The 26172-nt window shown below is 44.8% G+C and overlaps 1 protein-coding gene across 2 annotated transcripts; it reads left to right on the top strand.

Moving 5' to 3' along the window:
* Positions 1-8252: 8252 nt before the first annotated feature.
* LOC123164305 (ent-kaurenoic acid oxidase 1-like) lies at positions 8253-12058 on the top strand. 2 transcript variants are annotated; one of them, XM_044581729.1, is made up of 7 exons: positions 8253-8542; positions 8945-9047; positions 9838-9987; positions 10262-10795; positions 11368-11486; positions 11577-11656; positions 11880-12058. In XM_044581729.1, exons 1-7 carry the CDS (start codon positions 8253-8255, stop codon positions 12056-12058), a joined length of 1455 nt encoding a protein of 484 aa, XP_044437664.1. The 2 variants fall into 2 exon arrangements, 1 of the variants encoding a protein (XP_044437664.1); XR_006482290.1 differs by lacking the exons at positions 8253-8542; positions 8945-9047; positions 11368-11486; positions 11577-11656; positions 11880-12058 and adding an exon at positions 10105-10155 and having other exon boundaries at positions 9882-9987; positions 10262-10292.
* Positions 12059-26172: the final 14114 nt, after the last annotated feature.

Genomic DNA, 26172 nt, shown 5'->3' with positions numbered 1-26172 from the left:
GTGCTAAGACTGTACCCATAAGAACCAGTATGGCCCTTCTCACAAAATCATCATCATATGAGTGAGTATCAACAATATTTTTTATCAAGTCATCGATGAGGATTAGGCCTGTTCTTTTGTCTAGAAACCGATTTGGAACAATTTTTTTGGCATCTAGTTGTACTGTTGCTATCATGCTATTGACATCATCACCCTCGTTCTGTAGCCCGAATATGTCATAAACATCTTCACTAAGCACACTAATGCCGTCAGTATTTGGCCGAATAATAAATCGCTTTCTACTACTATCATACGTTGTAATCATAAATTCCAATAAATTTTTCCTCATTTTCACTGAAGGAATTCTCAACATACTGTCCAAATTTGTGCCACGTAGCATCATGCGCTGTCTGGGTGTGAATTTTCCCACCAATTCGCACCACTTCTCAACCGAGCAGTAAACATCTCCGAATTCTTGCATTCTAAATAAGATGAAAGTTATCTAACTAGTTACGAGATTCAAAAAACATTACATATGTTTTAATATCATACCTTCCGGCGCCTCGACGTGCACCGGCAGCCCCCGTTGGCTAACCCCACCCGGTGTGGGTTAGTCGTGGCAGCCGCGCGCCCTCTACCCACACCATCGCGCTGGCCGACGGCCCGTCCTAGGGTTCTGGGTGCGGGCGACTTTGCCGAGACGGCACGGCCGGACCGAGATCCAAGTCGCGCGCGCAGATGCCGGAGTGTATGGCCGCCATGAGGGCGGCAGGGAAGGGAGTTGGGACGGCCACGGCGGTGCGACCGTCGGATCGGGGTGAGGTCGTGCGTGGAGGCGGCGGGGTTAGGCGGTCCTGGGGCGAGGTAATGGCGGCGTGGTTTACATGCCATGCACGCACGTACGGCGTCATAGACGTGGTCACGCCATAGTGGGCCCCTTGGCCCGTCCCGTAAAACTACCGCCGGCTGGCCCATGATGCATTTATTGAAAACATGCATTTTACTTTAACAGTTCTAGTTTAATACCACATCGCTAAGTCGGCGCGCCGTTGACTCCTTTATATAATTTTCTTTTGCTCAATGAACAAACATGTGAGTTTGTGGGACTCTATTTGGAGGATATGCAGGATCGATGTGAGTCTTCACCTGCTCAGAGCTTGTAGGTTCACATGGATCATGCATATTCTTCAAAAAGAGAGCCATTATATCCGATGTTTTTTTAATGACAGAAAATATTAATGCATTTTTTTCTAGTGCAACCATTCAAATTTTTTGCACACGCACTCATCACCAGGGCCATCATGCGTGCAAGTTTTCATAATTTTCCGACACCGTATGAATTTCTTATGGTTTTCTCCGTGAAACGCACCGAAAACATTGACCGGGCGTGACGCAACGTGCGTTTGGTGTCCGAATTCGTTCAAATCTTGCGTGCGGCCCTGAGATGGGCATGCCCACTGCCTCCCAAAATTGGGTGACGTTCGTGCATGCCACCTCGTACCACCCATGCAACCGGCACTGATCGGATATGAAGGATGTCAGCCCCGTACTGCGTTTTATTTTCTGACTCAACCGGTGGACCCCAAACTTTTTCCACACGCACTCATCACCAGGGCCATCATGCGTGCAAGTTTTCATAATTTTCCGACACCGTATGAATTTCTTATGGTTTTCTCCGTGAAACGCACCAAAAACACTGACCGGGCGTGACGCAACGTGCGTTTGGTGTCCGAATTCGTTCAAATCTTGCGTGGGGCCCTAAGATGGGCTGATCCACTGCCTCCCAAAATTGGGTGACGTTTCGTGCATGCCACCTCGTACCACCCATGCAACCGGCACTGATCGGATATGAAGAATGTCAGCCCCATACAGCGTTTTCTTTTCTGACTAAGCCGGTGGACCCCAAACTTTTTGCACACGCACTCATCACCAGGGCCATCATGCGTGCAAGTTTTCATAATTTTCCAACACCGTATGAATTTCTTATGGTTTTCTCCGTGAAACGCACCAAAAACACTGACCGGGCGTGACGCAACGTGCGTTTGGTGTCCGAATTCGTTCAAATCTTGCGTGGGGCCCTAAGATGGGCATGCCCACTGCCTCCCAAAATTAGGTGACGTTTCATGCATGCCACCTCGTACCACCCATGCAACCGGCACTGATCGGATATGAAGGATGCCAGCCCCGTACTGCGTTTTCTTTTCTGACTCAGCTGGTGGACCCCAAACTTTTCCCACACGCACTCATCACGAGGGCCATCATGCGTGCAAGTTTTCATAATTTTCCGACACCGTATGAATTTCTTATGGTTTTAATACTAATTCAATTCTATATTAAGTAGTGTTTTTAATATAATTACGTAATAAATTCTATATTAAGTATTGTTTTTAACATAACTACATAATAAATTCTATATCAAGTAGTGTTTTTTAAGAAGGGTATTTTCCAAATTAATATTACTTATAAATTATAACAAAAAACTCTTTACTATTATGAAAACAACTTTAGCCATTAATGCAAAACACATAAAAAATAATAACATTACATAAATTATAGAACATTTATACAATACGTAGGACTTTTCATTAATTATAGAATATTTATTAAAAAACTTAATATTATTTTTGAAACAAAAAAAACTTCAACAGCGCGCGTTGGCCGGCCCAGTGACTGTGCGCGACGGCGCGCGTGGGCCGGCCCATTGACTGTGCGCGCGGTGCGGGGGCAGGGTCGGCGGGGGTCAGGACTAAAGTTTAGTCCCACCTAGCCCGCCGAACGACGCCGCGACCGCCTTATATACCAACCTCCCACTTCCCTTTCGAACTCCTCTCATTCCTGCCCCGTCCCGCCACTGCCCCGTTTGACTATGCTGCAGGCCGTAGCTGGGCCGAAAGGCCGGCCCTTTCGCCGCCCGGCTTGATCGGGCCGGACCGATTAAGCGCAGTTGCGGCATGCAAGCATAGGTGGGCTTTTTTTGCATCACTTTTTTTTGCCTTATATGAGTCACGGCGCGGGGGAAGATGGAAGGGGCGCTTTTTTAGTCCCACCTCGCGCGCCGAGGGACGCCAGGACGGGCTTATATAGCCGCCTTTGTGCTATTTGTTAGATAAGATAGTAATAATATCAGTTGACTTAGTCAACCGACTCGTCACTTCGCGCACAAATAACAATAGTAAAGTTTTCATATGTATAATTTAAATACGAAATAAATTCTATATTAAGTACTGTTTTTAATATAATTACTTAATAAATTCTGTATTAAGTAGTGTTTTAATATAACTACTTAATAAATTCTATGTGAAGTAGTGTTTTTTATGAACGGTCGTTTCCAAATTATTAGTTATAGCAATAAACTCATTAATATTTTTTAATAAGCTGAAAAAGTTAGGCATTAACGCAAAACTCATAAAAAATTAAAACAAAAACTCATTATTTTTACCTATAAATTGTAATAAAAAACTCATTATTCTTACTTATAAATTATAACAAAAAAACTCATTATTATTATGAAAAAACAATTAGCCATTAATGCAAAACACATTACAGTACTAAACTTTGCATATATTTTAAGTATTTTTTAGCCATTAATTAACATTACATAAATATTAAAAATGTAATTACTAATCTACACATTAGAAAAAACTCATTATCAATTAATTATCAAAAAACTCATTATTGTTTTAGCAATTAATTATAAAAACTCATTATTTTTTCCTATAAATTATAATAAACAAGTCATTATTATTATAATAAATCTAGTTAACAATTCTATATTACGTATGGATTTTTATTAATTATACTTTTTTATACGATAACGAAAGGCATAAATAACTAAAAAACTTAATACTAGTTTAAAAAACAAAAGTCTTGACTGTGCGCGACGCCGCGCGTGGGCCGGCCCATTGACTGTGCGCGCGGTGCGGGGGTAGGGTCGGCGGGGGTCAGGACTAAAGTTTAGTCCCACCTCGCCCGCCGAACGACGCCGCGACCGCCTTATGTACCTGCCTCCAACCTCACTTTCGAACTCCTCTGATTCCGGCCCCGTCCCGCCACTGCCCCGCTTGACTGTGCTGGCAGCTGTAGCTGGGCCGAAAGGCCGGCCCTTTCGCCGCCCGGCTAGATCGGGCCGGACCGATTACGCACAGTTGCGGCTTGCAACCACGGTTGGGTTTTTTTTTTGCATCACTATTTTTTTGCCTTCTATGCGTCACGGCGCGATGGGAGGTGGGACGGGCGCTTCTTTAGTCCCACCTCGCGCGTCGAGGGACGCCACGACCGGCTTATATACCCGCGTTCGTGCACATTGCTATATGAGACAGTTAGTAATAATTTAGTTTGACTTTGCACTGCCAGGGGCGGCACTGCCGTACTGCCCGGACAGTGTAAGCTCATTACACTGCCCGGGCAGTGCGTCAGAGCTGCCAGTTGCAGTGTAAACTCAAATCACATCATTACTATCTGTCTTATTTTTTATTATTTACCACACTATGCAAATTTAGTCTCACCTTAGTCAAATTATATTAGTACTATCTACATTATTTTTTTTGACATCCTTCAAATGAACCCAAATTACATTAGTAATATCTACCATCATGACTAGGATGCATGACAAGTTTTGTACCTTTTTGCCACTTTATGAATTTTCTACAATTTTTTTGGTGAAAACACCTAAAACACTGATCGGATGTGACGCGGCGTGCTATTGGTGTCGAAATACGATCAATTTTTGGATTCAGTGTGGGAGTGGGCATACCAGCTCACTTGCAAAACTTGGGGCCATTCCGAATATGACAAAAAATTGAACCTCGTTCTCCAGATACCGTTCGGGTAGGGAGCAAACGCCCCGTCCGAAAAGTAGTTTTTTCGACATCCTTCAAATGAACACAATTTTTTTTCATAGTGTTCTACCATCATGACTAGGATGCATGACAAGTTTTGTGGCTTTTTACCACTTTACGAATTTTGTATAATTTTTTCGGTGAAAACACCTAAAACACTGACCGGACGTGACGCAACATGCTATTGGTGTCGAAATATGATCAATTTTTGGATTCAGTGTGGGAGTGGGCATACCAGCTCACTTGCAAAATTTGAAGCCATTTCGAATATGTCAAAAAATTGACCTCGTTCTCCGGATACCGTTCGGGTAGGAGCAAACGCCCCGTCCGAAAAGTAGTTTTTTTTTCAACATCCTTCAAATGAACCCAATTTTTTCATAGTGTTCTACCATCATGACTAGGATGCATGACAAGTTTCGTGGCTTTTTACCACTTTACGAATTTTCTACAATTTTTCGGTGAAAACACCTAAAACACTGACCGGACGTGACGCAACGTGCTATTGGTGTCGAAATACGATCAATTTTTGGATTCAGTGTGGGAGTGGGCATACCAGCTCACTTGCAAAATTTGAGGTTATTCCGAATATGTCAAAAAATTGACCTCGTTCTCCGGATACCGTTCGGGTAGAGGAGCAAACGCCCCATCTGAAAAGTAGTTTTTTTCGATATCCTTCAAATGAACCCAAATTTTTTTTCGTAGTGTTCTACCATCATGACTAGGATGCATGACAAGTTTCGTGGCTTTTTACCACTTTACGAATTTTCTACATTTTTTTGGTGAAAACACCTAAAACACTGACCGGACGTGACGCAACGTGCTATTGGTATCGAAATACAAGCAATTTTTGGATTCAGTGTGGGAGTGTGCATACCAGCTCACTTGCAAAATTTGAGGCCATTCCGAATATGTCAAAAAATTGACCTTTTTCTCCGGATACCGTTCGGGTAGGAGCAAACCCCCCGTCCGAAAAGTAGTTTTTTTTTCGACATCCTTCAGATGAACCCAATTTTTTTTATACTGTTCTACCATCATGACTAGGATGCATCTCAATTTTCGTGATTTTTTGTCAGTGAAATAATTTAATACGATTTTCACGGAGAAAACACAGTAAACCACTCTTCGGACATGCCGCAACATGCATTTGGTCTGCGAATACGTTCAAATTTTAGTTGAGTGTTGGGGGTGGGCATATCAACTCATTTGCAAACATTGAGGTAATTCTCAAGGGTGTTTTTTTAATGTATATACACATAATTTATAAAGTATAAAAAAACATACATATGTATAAACAATTGTGATGTTTTTTTATATATTTCATAATTTTTTATAATGGATAAATAAACACATTAGTAAAAGATAATTTCTGAATATTAATTAAAACACAAAAAAACAATATAAATGACACGGGGCGTCTGTCCGGACAGTTTTTCGTTTATTTTGCATCTTTTCTTTGTTCTTTCAACAATTTTCGGGTTACAATATTTTTAACAATATTGATAATTTTCGAATAGCACAATAATTCATTACATCATTAAATAAAACATAACAATTTTTTTAGATAAACCGATCCGACTTCATTCATAATTAAACATAAACTTAAACCGCTCCGACTACATAACTTAGAACCGAATTTAAATTTAAACATAAACTTAAATTAAACCTAAATCTAAACCTAGACTACTCCTCGTCGCTGCCGCCGGTGAGGTCGATGACCGGCGCCATGCCGACGTCGCCGCCCTCGCCGCTGTTGCCGCCGTCGTCGCGGCTGGACTCGTCGTCCGACCCCCACAAGTCCGCCTCCTCCCGCGCCTGCTACAGCTGCACAGCCGCCAAGGCCGCCTTCCGGTCCGCGGCCTCGCGCGCCGCCGCCGCCGCCTCGTCTGCCGACTGGGCCAGCACCGCAAGCAGCCCTGGCATGTCGTCAGGGTCGCCGTCCTGCATGAGGGCGGCCTGCTCCGACGGGATGGGGACCAGCGCCGGGGCAGGGGCGGCTGCTCTGCCGGGGACCGTGGGGCGGGAGCAGGTGCGGCGTGGCGGCGGCGGCTAGACCCGACCTCGGCGGTGATGTCTCCGACGGGGCGGCCGGCCGCCGCATCCCTGAACGCGCCGAGGACGACGTCGAAATCTTTGCCCCGCCAGAAGCCACGGCGGGCCCTACGGTTGTACCGGCCGCCAGGGAAAGCGCGGAGCTGCGCCGTCGGCGGCGGCGGGCCAAGGGTAGGTCGGCCGTCGGCGCCGATCCTCCATGGCCCCGGCACCTTCGTCGCCGGCGGCACCATCAGGCCGAACCGCTCAAGGTCCTCGGTGTCGCCGATCGTGAGGCTGGACGGCCAGGCGCCGCCCAGCCAAGCCCCCTCGTCGGAGTCGCTCGAAGACATGGCGGCCGCGATGGAGGGGAGAAGATGGAGTGGCGCGGTGGAGGGGAGAAGATGGAGTGGCGCGGCGGAGGGGACAAGATGCGGTGGAGAAGGCCGGCACGGGTTGGCCTTTTATAGCCGGCGGGGAGAGGGAGCGCTGGTGGACCGTCGGTGGAAGGCGGGCGGCCCGACGCATGGGCATGCGGCCGCGTCAGGCCCGAGGCGGAAGGCGGGCGGCCCGACGCGGGAGCAGGCGGCTGGTCGCCGCAGGCGCGGCAGCGGAAGGCGTGGCAGCCGAGGCATCACGCGGGCACCCCGACGCGGCGGCGGGCGTTAGGTCGCGGAAGGCGTGGGAGACGAGGGCCATTACGCGGGCGCCCCGACGCGGCGGCAGGCGGCGGGCGGCAGGCGGCCAGGCACGACAGAGGCGACCGGTCAACGGCCGTCGGTGGCGCTCGGCGCGAGGAGGCGGCGCCGGAATGCATGCCGGATATAAGGCGAACATGCGGTTATTGCCCCACGACGCACGCGCCACATACACACGCACGCGCCACGCCCACACGCACGCCGGTCCACCACTGCGTGGTCAACGCCCCCTTGACCCGACATTGTGGGCCCATGCCATTGACCCCGACATTATGGGCCCATGCGTGCGGCTCGGCTCGATGGCTGTCGGCGGCTGCGCGGCTCGGCTCGCTCCGCAGCCCCGTATACACGGGCGCACGGGGGTATCGGCATCAACGCGCGGGGGACGCGCGGGGCAGATTTTTTAAATAAGAGGATCGTGCCCCTGGCTCCGAAGGGGTATGGGCTAATCTCAGCCTTTCATGTGTTTAAGATGGGTGTACCGAAGCAGAAGTGAACCGTATATTATGCTGAATTCCAATAAATTAACTAACCAGCCATGCAATTCGTGAGCAATTTCTCTCGCTAGCGACCTTATTTTTGTTTCCATCTGCCTCCGCGCACCAACGGATCGGCTACTCGGAATCCACACTCATCTATTTATGGAACGCCTTCGACTGCTCGTTTATTCATCTCCAATTCCTGGAGAAGTAAGATAGATCGAGTGGTAATGGAAGGAGCTGTGGGTGTGTGGGCATGGTGGCTGGGCCTCCTGTTCGGCGCTGTCCCGCTGCTCTGCCTCACCGTCTGGCACTCCACCGACGCGTGGCACTGCGCCGCCTTCGCTCTCAAACACGGCGGCCGTGGTAGCAATGGCATCCGGCGGCGCCTCCCGCCGGGCCACATGGGGGTCCTCTTTCTTGGCGAGACGCTCTCGCTGCTCTGGTACTTCAAGCTGGCCCGCCGCCCGGACGACTTCATCGGCGCCAAGAAGAGCGCATACGGCAGCGGGGCGGGGATGTACAGGACGCACCTGTTCGGCTCCCCCAGCAGGAAAATATATAATAGAACACCTGCACCCAGGCCCTCTCTATCTAGCCATCCATTCTTCGCATCGTGATTCGTGCAAATCGATTTCTTTTTTTTGTTTCTCTTACATAAAACATGTTTTGAAGTTCAAACCTTTGCAGCGTGGCAAAGCTTTCCATCTAGAATCTAGGATAAATCTTTCAGAATTTTTTGTCAAACATAAATATACAAAAATGATTTTTTAATCCAAGACATCTTTTATGTGAGAGAAACAAAAAAAAGAAAATTTTACATGAAAAGTTAGTTATGTTGCACAGATCTTAAAGCAATATTGGACAGCCAGGATACCCGGACCGGGGTGCAGGTGTTGTACAAATCCACGTCCTCCCCCAGCATCGTCGCCTGCTCGCCGGCCGCGAACAAGTTCGTGCTCCAGTCAGCCGAAAGCTTCGGCATCAGGTGGCCGGTGCCGGAGCTCGTCGGCATCACGTCGGTGGTGAACGTGGAGGGCAGCAGCCACGCCAGACTCCGTGGGTTCATCCTCGCCGCCATCAACCGGCCCAGCTCGCTCCAGACCATCGCCACCGTTGTGCAACCGCGTGTAGTAGCGGCGCTGGGAACGTGGGCGGATAAGGGTACCATCGTCGCAGCCACAGAGATTAAAAAAAGTAAAAATTTCGACAAAATTAAGCCAAGCATGTGTGTTGTTTCATCTCAATTCACAATACTTTTTCAGAATTGCCAAAACATAGCCGCCTAAATTTTCTACTTTCCAGTCACTTAGTATTTGTTTAGTGGTGTTCATAGTAATAACGTCTAGGAATTTCGGTCAAGTTTCAGTCACATATTTTTGTTCGTTATGTATTTGTTTCAGTCGGTTTGTTTTTATGCAATTGCACTTTGTTCTTTTTGCCGCACTTGCACTTTCACCTTTAAGTTTTTTGTTTGTTGAAATTACACTTTTTTGTGCAACTCTAATACATTTTTTTGGTTGTAATTGCACTTTTGCCAGCACAACATTTTTTTATTAGTGTAACTGTACTTTTGAGGGGTGCAAAAACTGACTAAAAAATTAAAAAATTGTTATTCACCTGGGCTCTAGACAATTAACATAGTTAATTTTAGCACATTTTACTTTTTCTGAACTGTGTTAGTTTTGTTTATTTTATAATTAGTTGTAGAACGTTAGTTGAAAAGGAAAAACCTATTTGCGTATTTTCAAAAATAAAAAACTAGTTGGGCATATAATACTATCATAATTAATCCAGTGCTCAATGGGGGTGCAGGTGACGTTTGCCAACATCTGCAAGATGTTCATAAGCATGGAGCCATCGCCTTTGACAGACAAGATCGATCAGTGGTTCGGCGACTTGCTTTATGGTCTGAGGGCATACCCCTTTGATTTTCCAGGGACAGCATCTCACGGTGCTCGAAAGGTTTTTTTTTTTTTTGCCCCTTTTTGCAAGTTTCTGGAAGTGTATATCTCTGATTCCACCAAAACAAATACATACTTATTTGTAAGTTAACGATTCTGGCTGTCATTCTTTCAGCAGTACAAGCTGGGTAGGTCATGTTTTCAAAAATATAACTTTGATATGAGAAAGGTGCAACTACATCAACTCTTGGAGTTCCACACAATCTTTTGTGCAATCCTAGACCCCTTAATGTAGAATTTGGTCTCATTCCTCTGAGGAATTTAATGGTATGCAGAGTCGCCGGAAGCTAGACGCGATCTTCCGAGAGGATCTGGAGGCAAGGAAGAAGGTGGACAAGCAATGTGATGATCTAATGGGCGGTCTGATGCAGATGAAGGACGAGCATGGAAAGAAGTTGAGTAATGAGGAGGTAGTGGATAACATTGTTTCCCTTGTCATCGCCGGCTACGAGTCCACTACCATCGCCATCATGTGGGCTGTCTACCACCTCGCAAAATCCCCTATCGTCCTTGCCAAGCTCCGAGAGGAGAATATAGCGATGAGCAAAAGCAAAGGTGGGTCGACGTCGACAACTTTGATGATCACCCACACCGACATCCCAAAGATGAAGTACACAGCCAAGGTGGTGGAAGAGACAATCCGGATGGCCAACATTGCCCCCATGGTCCACCGTGTGGCGAACAGGGACGTGGAGTACCGCGGCTACACCATACCAAAGGGGTGGGCTGTGCTGGTGTGGTTGAGATCCTTGCACACTGATCCCAATTACTACGAGGATCCCCTCTCCTTCAATCCTAACAGATGGGATGTAAGTATACTATCTAAAATAGTGGCTTGCTTCAATTTTCATTTTCTCATTTAGTTATTTGAGCTCACTTAACCACCTACGCAACTACATTTTGGAGCAGTTTTTCCTATAGGCGGTATCTAGAAAGACAAAATCATGCCTACGAGATTCTAAACATATATCCCATAATAAGTGATTTTAGAAATATAAAAACTTCATACAAGTAATTTACAGTATGCAGTATGTGCTTGTGAATTGTGGTTACCAAATACGACAATTGACTATTTAAGTAAAACTAAAGAAATTAACTACATTATCTTTTTTACACAATTTCCATAAATGGGCTTATGTCCAAACAAGGGGTTGCTGCATAAAATTCACACCACATATCCTATATACATTTTTTAACCTTTTAGAAAAAATTAGAAGTGGTTCTTTTGAATTACCGAAACTATCTAGGGATGAAGTGCTCCACTATGTGATGGTCTAGGAGGAATATGTAGCCCAACAAATATTTGAGTAAAAGAAAAGCAAACCAATAGTTTATAAGGTAATGGCTATGAAGAAATCAATGGATGAACGTATGAATGCAGGAACCGGCTAAGGCAGGAACATACCAGGTGTTTGGAGGTGGCCCTAGGATCTGCGCAGGCAACATGCTGGCCAGGCTACAGATCACCATCATCCTGCATCATCTCTGCGTCGGCTACGAGTGAGTAGAATACTAGCTCTGTTTAGCTTAAGTAATTACCTAGATAAGTCAGGATATAAAGAAGATATTTATTTATACTAATTGTTTTAGATGGGAGTTGCTCAATCCTGATGCGGAGATCAATTACCTTCCACACCCAAGGCCAGTGGATGGTGCAGCCATGGCCTTTCGTAAGCTTAGCACGTGATCACACGATCAATTGAAATCTGGTCAAATAAACCAGTCTATTGTAGCGCGTGCGCGCGCGTGTGTGTGTTAATATTGACAATAATGTATGATCATATCAGATCTGCAGTTAGCTTGTCTTTTCTTTGAACGTGATCGAGGTTGTTATTCAACTTCATGTTATACATTATCTACGTTTCTTTTCTAAGTAATTTGTGTTTATACCAGAATTTATCCCTAGAATGGGGGAATCCTCCGTGATCATTGCACATCCTTTGTGCATAGAGCTCCCATCGCAAGGCATCTCTAAGCTCTCTCTTGAAACCACAACTGCCATTTGGGGCGTAGTGGCAAGTATTGCAAAGAAAAACTCTTTCTTTGTTTTAGTAGCACAAAAGAAGTGCTAACAAAAAAGCATGAATTGTGTAGGATATATAGGATAGATAAATAGTACTCCATGGACATTTTTTCTACCCGGGCCAACCCCCTGTCATTTTTATTTATATAGCATAAGGGAAATGCAAACTTTCCCGAGTTATAGAGGAGGTAGAGGAAGTAGGGGAAGGTGGGCTGAGAGCAATAACAGAAACCTGCTAGAAATGATCGTAATCGATACATTTTATACGGGGCAAAAACCTGTTATCATTACAACATCTGGAGAAGTATAAAGGGTGTCACTTATTAGACTAGCCACAGTGAGAGTAACTTTAGTAGTAACATCGAGTCCAACTCAGCAAATTTGCTTATGTGGCAATGAGTTGATGAGGAGGGAGGTAGTTTGAGTAACTTAGCTACTCCCTCTGTCCTTTAAAAAGTGTACTTTTAACTTTGTTGGAGGGTCAAACTATCTTAAAATTTGACCGAATTTGTACAAAAATATATCAATGATTGTGAAACCAAATAGGAGTATGATGAAAATATATTTTATCATTAACCTAATGCTACTGATTTGATGGCATAAATTTTGATGTACTATTATATAAACACAGTCAAACATAAAAAAGGTTGACTTTCCAACAAAGTTGGAAGTACACTCTTATAAGAACGGAGGGAGTAGTTACTATAACATCACATGTCCCGATGCAATATGAGTCTATAACCTAATAAATAAAGCTTTGCATGACACCACACTTATGTTAGTACCCACTAGTAATATAGTCTAGAGATATGTGTATGTTACTAGTGTATGTTACTCTCCATTGTGGCTAGTCTTACAAAAGACAAGCAGTGACAAACATAGCAAAGCAGAACTACACGCCGCTCAACAGCAACGGGCTTCCCATCAGCTTGAGTACGATCCTCTTCATAAATGCACCCATTAATATCGTGCATGATAGACATGGCCTTCTGCATGAGTTTGGACTTTGGACGCGCTGTCTATCAGCAGCTTCTTGTCCCCTTCCTTCAACATACCTTCCCCGGAGAAGTTAAAGTAACATATAATGCGAATGATTTGCCGGGGGGTGTGTTTCAATCATGAAATTAAATCTCCCATAAAATTACCGCTACAGCTACTAGGAAGCCTCCTTGCGACGCTATGGCCACAACCACAAAATGCTCCGGAAATACAACCTAACGGCCCAAGATTCAGCAATAACCTAAAAAAACCTCCCTCACGAGTCACGACTGCAGAAGTTCTCGCTATAGCGCCGCTATAGCTGCAAACTATAGAATTCTAGGTCAATCCAAATGCAAACTACTCCAATCCTCTATCAGACCATTTTTATGAACTACATTCTGAATGCAAAATCATGCAACAATTGTGCATGGCATTATTTTTTAGGAAACCATGAGAAAAGGTGGAGGGCACGTGAGAGAAAAGAACTGAAGCTATGCATTTTTTTTCCTAGTAGAAGCCAATTCTATCATTATGCACAATAGCTTGTGATTATCAGTGCTACTTGTACACTAGCCTGCACTGTGATATATTCTCAAAACTAAGTTCGATGTTGAACTGCTGGCATGATCTTTTGCGCCAAGAGAATAATAAGGGAAAGTTTCCGCATTTTACAATGTGAACCACATGAAAAAGATTAGGCAAATCCTATATCCTTAACCACGCCTTCATCACTAAAATGGCAGGATTTTCCATTTGATCTCAAAAGTTACCACATGAAAATATATTGGTTGGTATTAAATTGGCCAGACTTATAACCTTGATAGACCTAAAGCATTTAACTGGACCGAAAAAAAGCACATTCCTATTGGACATGAAGAACAAAACGCGTAAATACCAAGTGATACTCTAAAGATACGACCAAAATGCCAACTTCACTTCAAACAAACTCTTTTCTGGTTGTAAAATAAGGTACATTTCTGATTTGTGGTTATGTCAACTAAATCAAAAAATTGGTAGAGGAACAAGTGTCCAGTTTTCAATAGTTTGAGGAATTCCGTGGTTGATACCCTTGATGCCACTTGTGCATCTTAACGGCACAAACTGAACAAATATTTGGGGCTCGGCATGGAAATTAGAATGTTATAACAACACTGATACTACATAATTCAGCGCATCACAACAATGTTCGAGACTCATAATAAGCACCGCATCGTGATAGCGTAAGTGGTACCGTGACCATGTGACCATCCAAAATAACATGTTGTAGAAGCAGTATCGATAAGAAGAGCCAAGACAAAAAAGCATGACTCACATAGTTCTTATCTTCTTGCATCTCGCTTGACGGTATTGGTAAAATGCTCTGTTTGAAGCAATGCGGAGTAAACTCAATATAATATTGTTCCTTAATGTTTGCCATTCCCAACCACTCGCCATCAATGTTGCAACTCAAGAGGTGTTTATTAAACCTAGTCAGCAGCTCACACTCGTTTACCATAACCAGCCCATTGAGAAATCTCATGGTTGGAGCAACATGGGTTCGCATCTTCTTTTCCAATTTATTTTCCTTCTTTAGGGAAGCTAAATTAAGTTGTCGTGATGCCTGTATTGATGACACGTCAATCCGATACTTCAAGTCCCATATTTCCGGGCATAGTCCTCCATCACCCATACATCCATATATGTCAAGCTTATATCATGACTACTGAAAGCGAGCTTCCCCTCTAAGTCAAACAGCTTATTCATATTGGTGAATTTGTCGCATTGCGATTCAACCGGAATGATTCGGTAGTTGTGCCGAAAGCAACAATCTCGGCACGACACGTGGGCATCCAGGGCCACTGGTAGAAAACAGGGCTTTGGTTCGGGCAGGGCAAGCCCATTAGTCCCGGTTCAGTCATGAACCGGGACCCATGGAGGCATTCGTCCCGGTTCGTTAGCCCAGGGGGCCGGCCGGGGCCTCGTGGGCATTGGTCCCGGTTCGTGGGGACCCATTTGTCCCGGTTCTAGGCACGAACCGGGACCAATGTGCCTCGCTTCTGGCCCACAACCATTGGTCCCGGTTCCAGCCACAAACCGGGACAAATGAGTTGCCTATGTATACCCATCGCCACGGCAGAGCACTCCACAGTGCTCTGTTTTTTCTGGCCGGAGAGGGGAGGGCATTTGGTTGCTCTAGCTCACCTCCTATGCACATGAGGTGTTCGATGAAATGTCTGAGCCACACTAGTTAATATTTCTCCTCTCGAAACTCGACCTTCGAGCTTCATTTTTCCCGAGATTTGTCTAGGTTTAGCGGTCTGTCACGTCCCGTCCCCGTCTTCACCGCCGTCGATCGCCCGCGCGGATCTCGTCGCCGGCACCACCGTGGTGAGCCTCTTGTTCTTATCTTCTTTCTGAAAGAAAAAAGTTCTTACTTCAGGTAGATACTTGTCTAATCTTCTTACTTTTATTATTCCTTGTTATTATATAGTGCGATGGTTTTGGTATCCGCCCCCGTCGGCCCTCGTCCTGTCTATGATTCGGATGTGGTATATACTATCTTTTTATAACTATTTGGTTCATTTATTGTTTATGACAATTATGCCGACCAACGTGACATAGATTTTATTTATATAGGAGGTGGTTGAACCGGAAATTCCAACCGACCCTATTGTCGAGAGCTTAAATTTAGTTGAAGAAGAAAACAATTACTTGAAGGAAAAAATAAAAAAATGCGGAGGAGAAGATGATATTGGAGTTGCATGTTGCGGATGTCGTCGATGATCACAAGATCAAGATGGATGCAATGCGGTTGGAGATTAGAAAGATTAGAAAATATGCCATTCATACCAAGGCTTGGTATCATTATGCACTTGGATCAATTGTTACCTTGGTTGCGATTATGATCGCATTTGTTGTTGCATTGAAATGTTTTACATAATTTCAATGTATGGTTTAATTAGATGCTCTGGAGAGCTATATGTTGTTCAATGAGAACTATGTATGTACTTTGGTTTGAATGTGATGATGAACTTCTATTAATTTGGTAACTTATCTACTTCGAAAGAGATTGTCCGTTTTGTACACGAAGTGCATCCAGTTTTTGCCGTAACCCTCTCTACTTTCTTGCACATGCTATGTGGGTAAAATGATGATCCCATGCCAACTTTCAACCTTTTCAGAGTTCATTTGAAATGCTTTTTAATTTCAGGGTCTTATAGCTCAAAATAATCAGTAAAAGTATGAAAAATAACAAATGAAGTCAGAAAGGGTTGAAAATTGATGATGTCGCTTTGAATGGTGCATTTTGAACACAGAAAAACTCTGGAGTTCAAATAAGTTCAAAAAAATGAAATCCCTTTGTAACAGACGAGTTTCCGTATGAAACCCTGATACTTTGAAAGAGATTGTCCGTTTTGTACACGAAGTGCATCCAGTTTTTTCCGTAACCCTCTCTACTTTCTTGCACATGCTATGTGGGTGAAATGATGATACCATGCCAACTTTCAAACTTTTGAGAGTTCATTTGAAATGCTTTTGAATTTCAGGGTCGTATAGCTCAAAATAATCAGTAAATGCATGAAAAATTACTAATGAACTCAGAAAGGGTTGAAAATTGATGATGTGGCTTTGAATGGTGCATTTTGAACACAGAAAAATTCTGGAGTTCAAATAAGTTCAAAAAAATGAAATCCCTTTGTAACAGACGAGTTTCCATATGAAACTCTGATACTTCGAAAGAGATTGTCCGTTTTGTACACGAAGTGCATCCAGTTTTTACCGTAACCCTCTCTACTTTCTTGCACATGCTATGTGGGTGAAATGATGATACCATGTCAACTTTCAACCTTTTCAGAGTTCATTTGAAATGCTTTTCAATTTCAGGGTCTTATAGCTCAAAATAATCAGTAAATGCATGAAAAATAACAAATGAAATCAGAAAGGGTTGAAAATTGATGATGTGGCTTTGAATGGTGCATTTTGAACACAAAAAATTCTGGAGTTCAAATAAGTTCAAAAAAATGAAATCCCTTTGTAACAGACGAGCTTCCGTATGAAACCCTGATACTTCGAAAGAGATTGTCCGTTTTGTACACGAAGTGCATCCAGTTTTTGCCGTAACCCTCTCTACTTTCTTGCACATGCTATGTGGGTGAAATGATGATACCATGCCAACTTTCAACCTTTTCAGAGTTCATTTGAAATGCTTTTCAATTTCAGGGTTTTATAGCTCAAAATAATCAGTAAATGCATGAAAAATAACAAATGAAGTCAGAAAGGGTTGAAAATTGATGATGTGGCTTTGAATGGTGCATTTTGAACACAGAAAAACTCTGGAGTTCAAATAAGTTCAAAAAATAAAATCCCATTGTAACAGACGAGTTTACGTATGAAACCCTGATACTTCGAAAGAGATTGTACGTTTTGTACACGAAGTGCCTCCAGTTTTTGCCGTAACCCTCTCTACTTTCTTGCACATGCTATGTGGGTCAAATGATGATACCATGCAAAAAGAAAATTAACTAAAAAACTTCTATAAAACTCTAATAGCAAAGGAATGAACTAAAAAGCTTTTATAAACCTCTAGTATTTTTTAAACTAAAACTCAAAGTATTTTCTGTTCAAAACATGAAAAGCAGAAAGAAACAAAATAAACTTTAATAAATAAGTAGAAACAAAATAAATTAAATTAAAATTTAAAAAATAAGTAGAAACAAAATAAAATAAACTTTAATGAAATAAATAAGTAGAAACAAAATAAACTTTAATAAAGTAAAATAAATAAACTTTAATAAAATAAATAAAAATAGCAACAGTAAGTTTTTTGTTGTAAGTAGAAACAAAATAAAATAAATAAAACAACAAAAAATAAAAAAAGTGCCACCTACTCGGCCACGACGGCCTGAATACGACTAGAAACCCAACCATGGGCCAGGATTTAGGCCCGCAGGAGGCCCAGTAGGCCCACAAGCACATCGTGACAAATTAGGCCCGCAAGCCTGGAGTTGAGAGGAGCTCGAGAGGGTTGGCGCAACAGCGCTTATAAACCACTCTCGAGCTCTCTTAGCAAGCGAGGTGGGACTAAAGTTTTGGACGCGACGCGGGCAGCACAGGGCCTTTGGTCCCGGTTGGTGCCACCAACCGGAACTAAAGGGGGCGCATTGGTACCGGTTGGTGCCACGAACCGGTACCAATGCAGCCCTTTAGTCTCGGTTGGTGCCACCAACGGGACCAAAGGCCGCCGCTTCCCGCCCTTTGGGCTGCCGAAAACTGACCTTTGGTCACAGTTGGTGGCACCAACCGGTACTAAAGGGTGCATTGGTACCGGTTGGTGCTACGAACCGGGACCAATGCCCTGGGTATATAAACAGGACTTGTGAAAATTTTCACTTCTCATCTCGCAGTTGCCACCCCGACGACACCGACGACATCGACGCCACCAGGCTGCCGCCCCCGTCCGCCGTCTCCGTCGTCACCGTCGCGCACCCTGCCCCGACCTCGCCGTCGCACACGCCGAGCACCCTGCCCCGACCTCGGCGCTGCCGCTCGCCTGCAGTGTGAGCCCGCGCCGTTCCCCCTCCTCTCCCCCTTCCCCCCGCGCCCCAACGCCGCCGCCCGCCCCGGCGCCGACGATGAAGCAGGCCCCCTGTTCATATGCAAAAGTTAGGATTTTTGATGATATTATTGTAGAATATGATGATGATATTGTAGAATATGCAAATGTTTGTATGTTCATATGCAAAGAATTTTTATTTTGTTCATAGAATTTTTATTGTTTTTTTTGTTCATAGATTTTTTTTTGTAATTTTGTTCATAGGATTTTTTATTATAGTTTTGTTCATAGGATTTTTTTCTGTTGTAATTTTGTTCATAGAATTTTTATTTTGTTCATAGAATTTTTATTGTTTTTTCTGTTGTAATTTTGTTCATAAAGTTTTAGGATGAAAAAAAAGAAGAAGAAGAAATAAAAAGGGAGGAGGAGAAGTTTCGTTTAGTTTTAGGATTATTTTAGTTTATGTTTAGTTTAGGAAGAAGGAAAAGAAAAAGATGAAGAAGAGCAGAAATAAATAAGAAGAGGAAAAAAGGTAAAAAAAAAAGAGGAGAGGAAGAAAGGAATAGAGGAGAAGAAGAAAAAATGAGAAAAACGACAAGGAATAGAGGAGAAGAAGAAAGGAATAGAGAAGAAGAAAGGAATTTAGGATTATTTTCTATTTTTTCTTCTTCTCCTCTATTCCTTTCTTCTTCTCCTCTTTTTTTTTTCTTTTTCTTCTTCTTCTTCCTTTTCTTATTTTTTATCGGGTATGTCATTGTCGATATAACCCCCTCTCGACCGTGATAATTTATACCACGGGAGCACCCCCCCCCCCCCCCCGGCCCTCTCGCTCGACCATAACTCTCAAGGACACCCAAACCCTAGAAAAAAACTATGTCGGTCTCGTACCCACCCCCTCCCGCCGCGCCCCTACCCGACAAACTCTCTCGAGGCCACCCAAATTTACCAAGTTAAAAGAGCATTGTCGTCGAGGCCACCCCAAACCCTTGAAGCATTGCCGATCGAGGCCACCCCAAATGTTTGCCAATAATATATGCATGTGTCATGTTTGAATAATAATTTCCATGTTGTAAATATTTGCAGAAACTATGGACCCCCGAGACGAAGCAACAAAAGCGGTGTTGGGGGACATAATCGCACACGGAAGTGATGCCGTCTTCTCGTTTCTCAACGAAACCGGTGGTCTGGAAGAACAGGGTGAAGAAGCAGACTACGGTGATCAAACAATGGAGGAGGAAGGACATGATCATGATGGCTCCGGTGACCCAATGCCGGCGCAAGAAGGACACCGTGATGACGGCTTCGGTGACCGAACCGAGTCCAGCCAGGTATATATATTAGTTAAGCCTGTGCTGACTAGCTAATTGATGCATTCATTGTTTTGGTATATATTCACATATTAATTAACTCTCGTCTTTCTTCTTTTTTCTAGCCCTCCGGATCGAGCACAACTTCGGTAAAGAGACGAGGCCCGAAGAAAAATTGCGCTCGGATGAAAGGTTTGAGATCATAGAAATCGCGCGCGATGGCATGTCGATTGAACCCATCCGGACAAAGGAAGCATTTGCTGCTCAGTGCGGGGTTCTTGTTAGGGACAAGATCCCGATCAGCATCCACCAATGGTTAAAGCCGGCTAAAGAAGACCCTGAGGTGTCTTATGTCTCCGATATGCAGAAAGATGATCTTTGGACCGCGCTGAAGGCAAATTTCACCCTACCGCCAGAGGAGGATCCGGAGAAGCCAGTTAAAGAGCAATGGATCAAGTCTCATGATCTTAAGAAGATGGCAGAACTATTCAGGAGGTGGAAGAATGAGCTGAAAAAATTTGTCGACAAAGAAGAGACACCAGAATTCACCGGCCGGTATGAGAAGATCAGAGATCACTGGCCCGCATTTGTGGCCCACAAGACATCGGACAAGAGTAAGAAGATGTCAGTGACAAACAAGAAGAATGCTGCGAAGAAGCTTCACCATTGCACGGGGTCAGGTGGCTACCTCAAAGCCCGGCCGTTGTGGGCCAAGGCTGAGAATGACCTGCTTGATAAAGGGGTCGAACCAGAGACATTGAGGTGGCCAGACCATTGCTGGACTTGGTTCTTCGGGGCTGGCGGAACCTTGGACCCTGTATCAGGGAAGTGCGTTTGGACGGACGCGCAAATGAGAATACTAGTCACGAGGCTTCAGGAGTATATCGATGCAGCCCAGCAAGGGACGTTCGTTCCAGACAGAGAGAACGACGAGCTCACAATGGCCCTCGGGAATCCTGAGCACCCTGGACGGACACGAGGCACGCCAGGCTCCGTTCCATGGAAGGCTGGGTTTCCAGATGCAAGCGGTTACAAATGCCAGGAGAGGAGGAAGAAAGTGGAGCATATCCAACTGCAGGCGCTGCACGCAAGGGTACAAGCGATAGAGGAACGAGAAGCAAATCGCAGCAAACGACCTGCCGAAGCTTCCCCTGAAGCTACCCCGCCATCTCAGCGGAGAAGCAGCGTGGCTTCCACCGAGCAGCTTCAGCTGGAGCCTGTCTTCACGGCTCCTGCTATCTACCCCGTGGATGCTATCACGGAGTCTCAACATTGCCACCTTATGACGCAATGGATGAAATTCAAAGTAAAGGCGGCTGTTGGCTCTGTTTTACCTACTGAACCTGGCGCAACCTACCACTGCCGGCCGATTCCAGATGGATATGCTAGGGTGATGGTGGATGAAATAACGGATGGATTTGAGGACCTCGAGCTTGACCACCCTACCGGTGAAGGGGAGACTCGGCTGGGTTCTTCTCTGAAGACTCCATGCCTATGGCGGAAGGAGCTCATCAACCTGCCGAACTGGACGCCTCCGCCTCCTCCTCCTCCTCCGGCGAGTCAGGGCACTCCGCCTCCTCCTCCGGCGAGTGATCAGGGCACTCAGCCTCCTTCTCCAGCGCGTGGCTGCACTCCGCCTCCTTCTCCGCCTGCGCCGGCGTGCCCGAGCAGCCAACCTCCTCCTTCTCCGCCTCGTCGGCAAGGGCAGAAGAGACCCGCCGCCGCCCCGGCTGCTCCGGAGCGTCGTAGTCCTTCTCCTCCACCTCGAAAGAAAGGAAAGAAGACAGCCGCAGCCGCTCCGTCTGCTCCGGCTTCTAGCAGTACAGCCAGAGGCGGGAGGCAATACAGATTTGGTCCTTCTTTGAAGACTCCAGAGAAGTTACCATACAAGAGGACCGAGGAGGAAAATGTGAAGATCGTGCGGACCGAAGTGAATGACTTCTTTGAAGGGGTGAAAGCAAAGAAACATCCACCTCCGGAGGAGAAGATAGATCCGGTGAAAGCAAAGCGCACTATCAATGCCCTGAGGAAACCACCAAAGTTTCCGCCGCAAACCAACTATGAGCGCATTACTGAAAAGGTATATCTTGAAGCGGAGCGGTCGGGAAGTACTATCAGTGATCGAAGGTTAGCAGAACGACGAGCTGGGAAAAAATTGCCCAGCTCGGAGAACAAGAGGACCAATCGTGCCCCCCGCTCAAGGTGTCTAGCGATATCGTCGCTAATGATCCGAGGATAGTGCCCGGTTATAGAAATCTTGGAGATTACCTGCCCGACGATGTACATTATGATTTCTTGGAGGTGGACGAACACAAATACCACTACGGGAAGCCTCTCGTCAAAGATGAAAAATCTCTAACAATGATGATGCGAAGATTCCATGATTGGTACATGAAAACCTGCAGAGAGTCTGGGGGGACGAATACTTTGTATCTGAGAGTTAAAGAGGAGCACGACCTCGTTGGAATTGATGTGTTGTCTGTTCCATTTGAGGAGTTCTTTCAGTTTTTCAATCAAAAAGCCCTCGATAAATTAACGGTCACTTTCTACTGTCTATAAGTACTACTTTTGTCATTAAGTCTCTATATATAGCTCAGCTCTTTCATTGCATGTATTTATAATTATCCTCACTATATTATGCAGACTGAAGATCGTCGAGTGCAGAAAAGCAGAAATGTATGATATTGGGTTCATTAACCCAAATCTCATAGATGAATTTCAGGTTAAAAAGAGCGCCAAAGATGCCGAGGCCAACTTGCTCAAATCATTGATAATAAATCAAAACAAAGATAAAATACTCTTTCCTTACAACTTCAAGTGAGTGTTACTGTCTTGTGCATATTCGGTTTCCCTTATTACTCGAGCGAGGTTATAGTAATGTAATTGATGAGTTATGCATGCGTGCGCAGCTTCCACTATATTCTCCTGGAGATTAAGCTTGAGCAGGTACTAGTAACCGTCTTAGACTCGAGACAAAAAGATCCCAAGACCTATGCGGACATGACTAAAATTCTCAACAAGTAAGTTCAATCGATCATTATCGCACCATATCGGCAACTTTTTGTTCATTTCCTGATATCTCAAGTAATAATTATTTTCTTTGTCTTGCAGGGTTTGGAAAAAGTTCACCGCAGAAGCTCCGGGACGGCCGAAGGATCTGCGATATACATACCCGAAAGTAAGTACTACTAGCTAGCTAGTTCCGCGCATCTCCCGTTGATTCTATCTACTTTTATCAATGCCATTTATAATGCTTCATTATCAGTTTGATTGACCTCTATTTCTCGTAAAGTGCTTGTGGCAGGAACAAGGGAATGATTAGTGCAGATACTACGTGTGCGAGTTCATCTACAACGCGACTTGCAAAGATAAGCGGGGCTACTCTAAAAGACAATATGAAGTGCGTAAGCAATAATATTCACAATTTCATTTTATTACACCATCATTTTTGTTGAGTTTCATTCATATATATGTATTAACCCCCTTCTTCAAATTAGACGTGGCAGATGCGGAATGAACTCCTACCACAAGATCGCATGAAAGCAATTCAAGAGGAATTGGCAGGATTCTTTCTTGACCACGTCATCAATAAAGCCGGAGAATACCATGTTGATCTTGAGTTCATATATAATTAGGGGAGATTATATTGTAAGAGATCTTAATATTGTATATATGTAGCCAGTAGCGTCGGATAGATATACAAAAACTTGTTGTTCACGCAATCTCTTGGAGAAGGAGAGGTCGATATCACTTCTATCGGTATGCATGACGAAATTCTGTACTTAATGGTTTCCTTCATTTGCTTACTAGCTAGCGTGTCGAGGGCCTCTCTATACGTATAGTACGTAGCGTCGACCAAGCACGGAGATAAGAGAGGACACTTCTCTCTATTAATTAATTAACTACCTAACACAATATATGAAACACCTTAATTAATCATACAAAACCCCCAAACCCCCCCCCCCTTTCAGAAAAAAAACAAAAACCCTAGCCCCTAAACAGCTGACGCGTGGATGCCTATTTGTTCCGGTTGGTGCCACCAACCGGGACTAAAGGCCCTCCTGCCTGGGCTCGCAGCACCGGCCACGTGGAGGCCCATCTGTCCCGGTTCGTGTAAGAACCGGGACTAAAGGACTAGAGCTTTAGTAACGACCCTTTAGTCCTGGTTCAAAAACCGAGACAAATGGGCCTTACGAACCGGGACAATAGGCCCTTTTTCTACTAGTGGGCACCCAATGCAAGTTGTCATGGTGGTGGGCTGGTGGATTATATGCAATATAGGGACCTCGTAGCCGCACATCATGTACCGCTTGTTGTAGTAAAGGTGACAACACTGTCGACACTCCAGTGTTCTCGAATCATTTTCTCCCACTGTGAGAATATATACAGTGGTTTCATTCCTGTGGCACCCTGAGGACCAGAGCACCCTGTATTTCCCGGTTGCATCGTGCCAGTAGAGGCAAGTATAACATTGTTTGGCCAGTATTCAGGCTGCGGCAGGGGAGCACTCTGGGGTGTGTTTGATTGCTCACGTCGATTTACCTGCATTGCACGCTTGTCCCAATTGTGCCTCGTTGAAGAAAAACTAGCTAAAAAGAACATCTACACATTGTTTGGTTGCCCGCATTGCATCAGTGCCCATATTAGGGCATGTTCTTTGGTTGCATGCATCTGATCTTTGGGGGTGAGCAGATGCAAACAACTGTTGTTTGGTTGTGTGCTTGTATCTGTTCTTCTCATCCCTTTCAAACATGGTGGCCTTACCACCCAAGTGCAGCACTTCACAGCAGGTATCACATAAGAACAAAACTACCTAATTAACATCACACGACAGATATAAGCACCTAAACTGTGCATACTAACATAGTAGAGGATAAGCTTTATGAAATTAGGGGTATCACATGCCCCTGCGCGACACCAGGGTGATGATCTTTGGGTAAAATATAGGCAGTTTCGCACCACAAGTTCAGATGAACAAACACACTAACAAGTTTAGACTAATTAACAAACCAGAGGGCACGCTCGATATTGCCCTAGCAGCAGTATGTCTAGCACCTCACCCTGCACATGATGGAGCTATTGGCGTTGTAGATTTGCACCTTCAAGCCTAGGCTGGAGACCCAAAGGACAATGAGGTCACCAGGGACGATCATGTGACAGCGGAAAAAGTACTGCTAGCCCCTCCCGCAGACCATCTGGTCCTGGAAGGTCTAGGCCTGCACCAAGAACTCACACCACGTGTTCACGAGAGCCTCAAGGACCATCCACCACTTCATCACCGCCCTAAAAGCCGGCTGGATGATTAGCACGTCGATATCCGCCTCATCCTTGATCTGCACATGGAGCTGTAGTGACTCTCGCGCCCCCTCCTCGTGGCCGATCCTTGCCCTGCGTCTAATGTAAAGCGGCTGGCTCATGGCAGTGACCCTACCAAGAAGGTGCACCCTCTTCAGCGATCGTTCGTCGAGATCAGGTCCTCGGCATCCTCGACGCCAGCCACCACCTGCGCTCCTCTACCGGCGGTGTCCCACTCCGTCTTCACCACCTTCTCAGGTATGAGGACATGTGTTAGTACTGATAGAGCATGGTCAAATCATTCCACTGATCATTAGAAACCGCCACTGATCAGTGGCCATTGCACCTGGTCAGTGCTATGATTATAACATTTGCATTGGTCTTTGGCAACTGCCACTGATCAGTGCCATTTGCACTTGGGTGCTTCTATGTTTGAATCATAACACTGATCATTTGGAAGTGCCACTTGGCATTTGCACATGGGCAGTACTATGTTCAACACCCTTGAACATAGCACTGCCCATCTGCAAATGCCACTGATCAGTAATGCCCAAAATTGCCTACTCCTATTTGGCAGCATGCACATTTTTCCTACTACTATTTTGAGCATGAACATGCATTGTCTTCTTCTTGTGATCATGCAACAATCATATACATTGAGCATGCACAAACCCTTACTACTAACAACAGCAATCCAACACTGTCAATAAAACAAGAACAACACGTAATAGCACCAATCTAGCATCAAGAACCCCCAACCTAGCAACAATCTACCATTAAGAACCCCCAATCTAGCAAGAAGACCCCAATAATAGCATCAATCTACTGCCATTGTAACAAAAACAGCACTAACCTCAATCGATTTTGATTCGAATTGATTGGAATCGAATTGAATCGAGATGGATCCAATCCAATGCTACCAAGTATGTAGTAAGCAAAAACCTTAACTACAACTATGAGGACAGAAAACAAAATTCACATACCAGAGTGGGTGTCCTTGGAGCATACGTCGGTCGAGGAACAAACCCTGGCGGGAAATAGGGCGGC

Source organism: Triticum aestivum, chromosome 7D (genome assembly GCF_018294505.1).
Source record: "Triticum aestivum cultivar Chinese Spring chromosome 7D, IWGSC CS RefSeq v2.1, whole genome shotgun sequence".
Taxonomy (NCBI): Eukaryota; Viridiplantae; Streptophyta; class Magnoliopsida; order Poales; family Poaceae; genus Triticum; species Triticum aestivum.
Note: the sequence above shows the minus strand (reverse complement) of the source record. Positions and strands in the feature narration are given on the sequence as shown.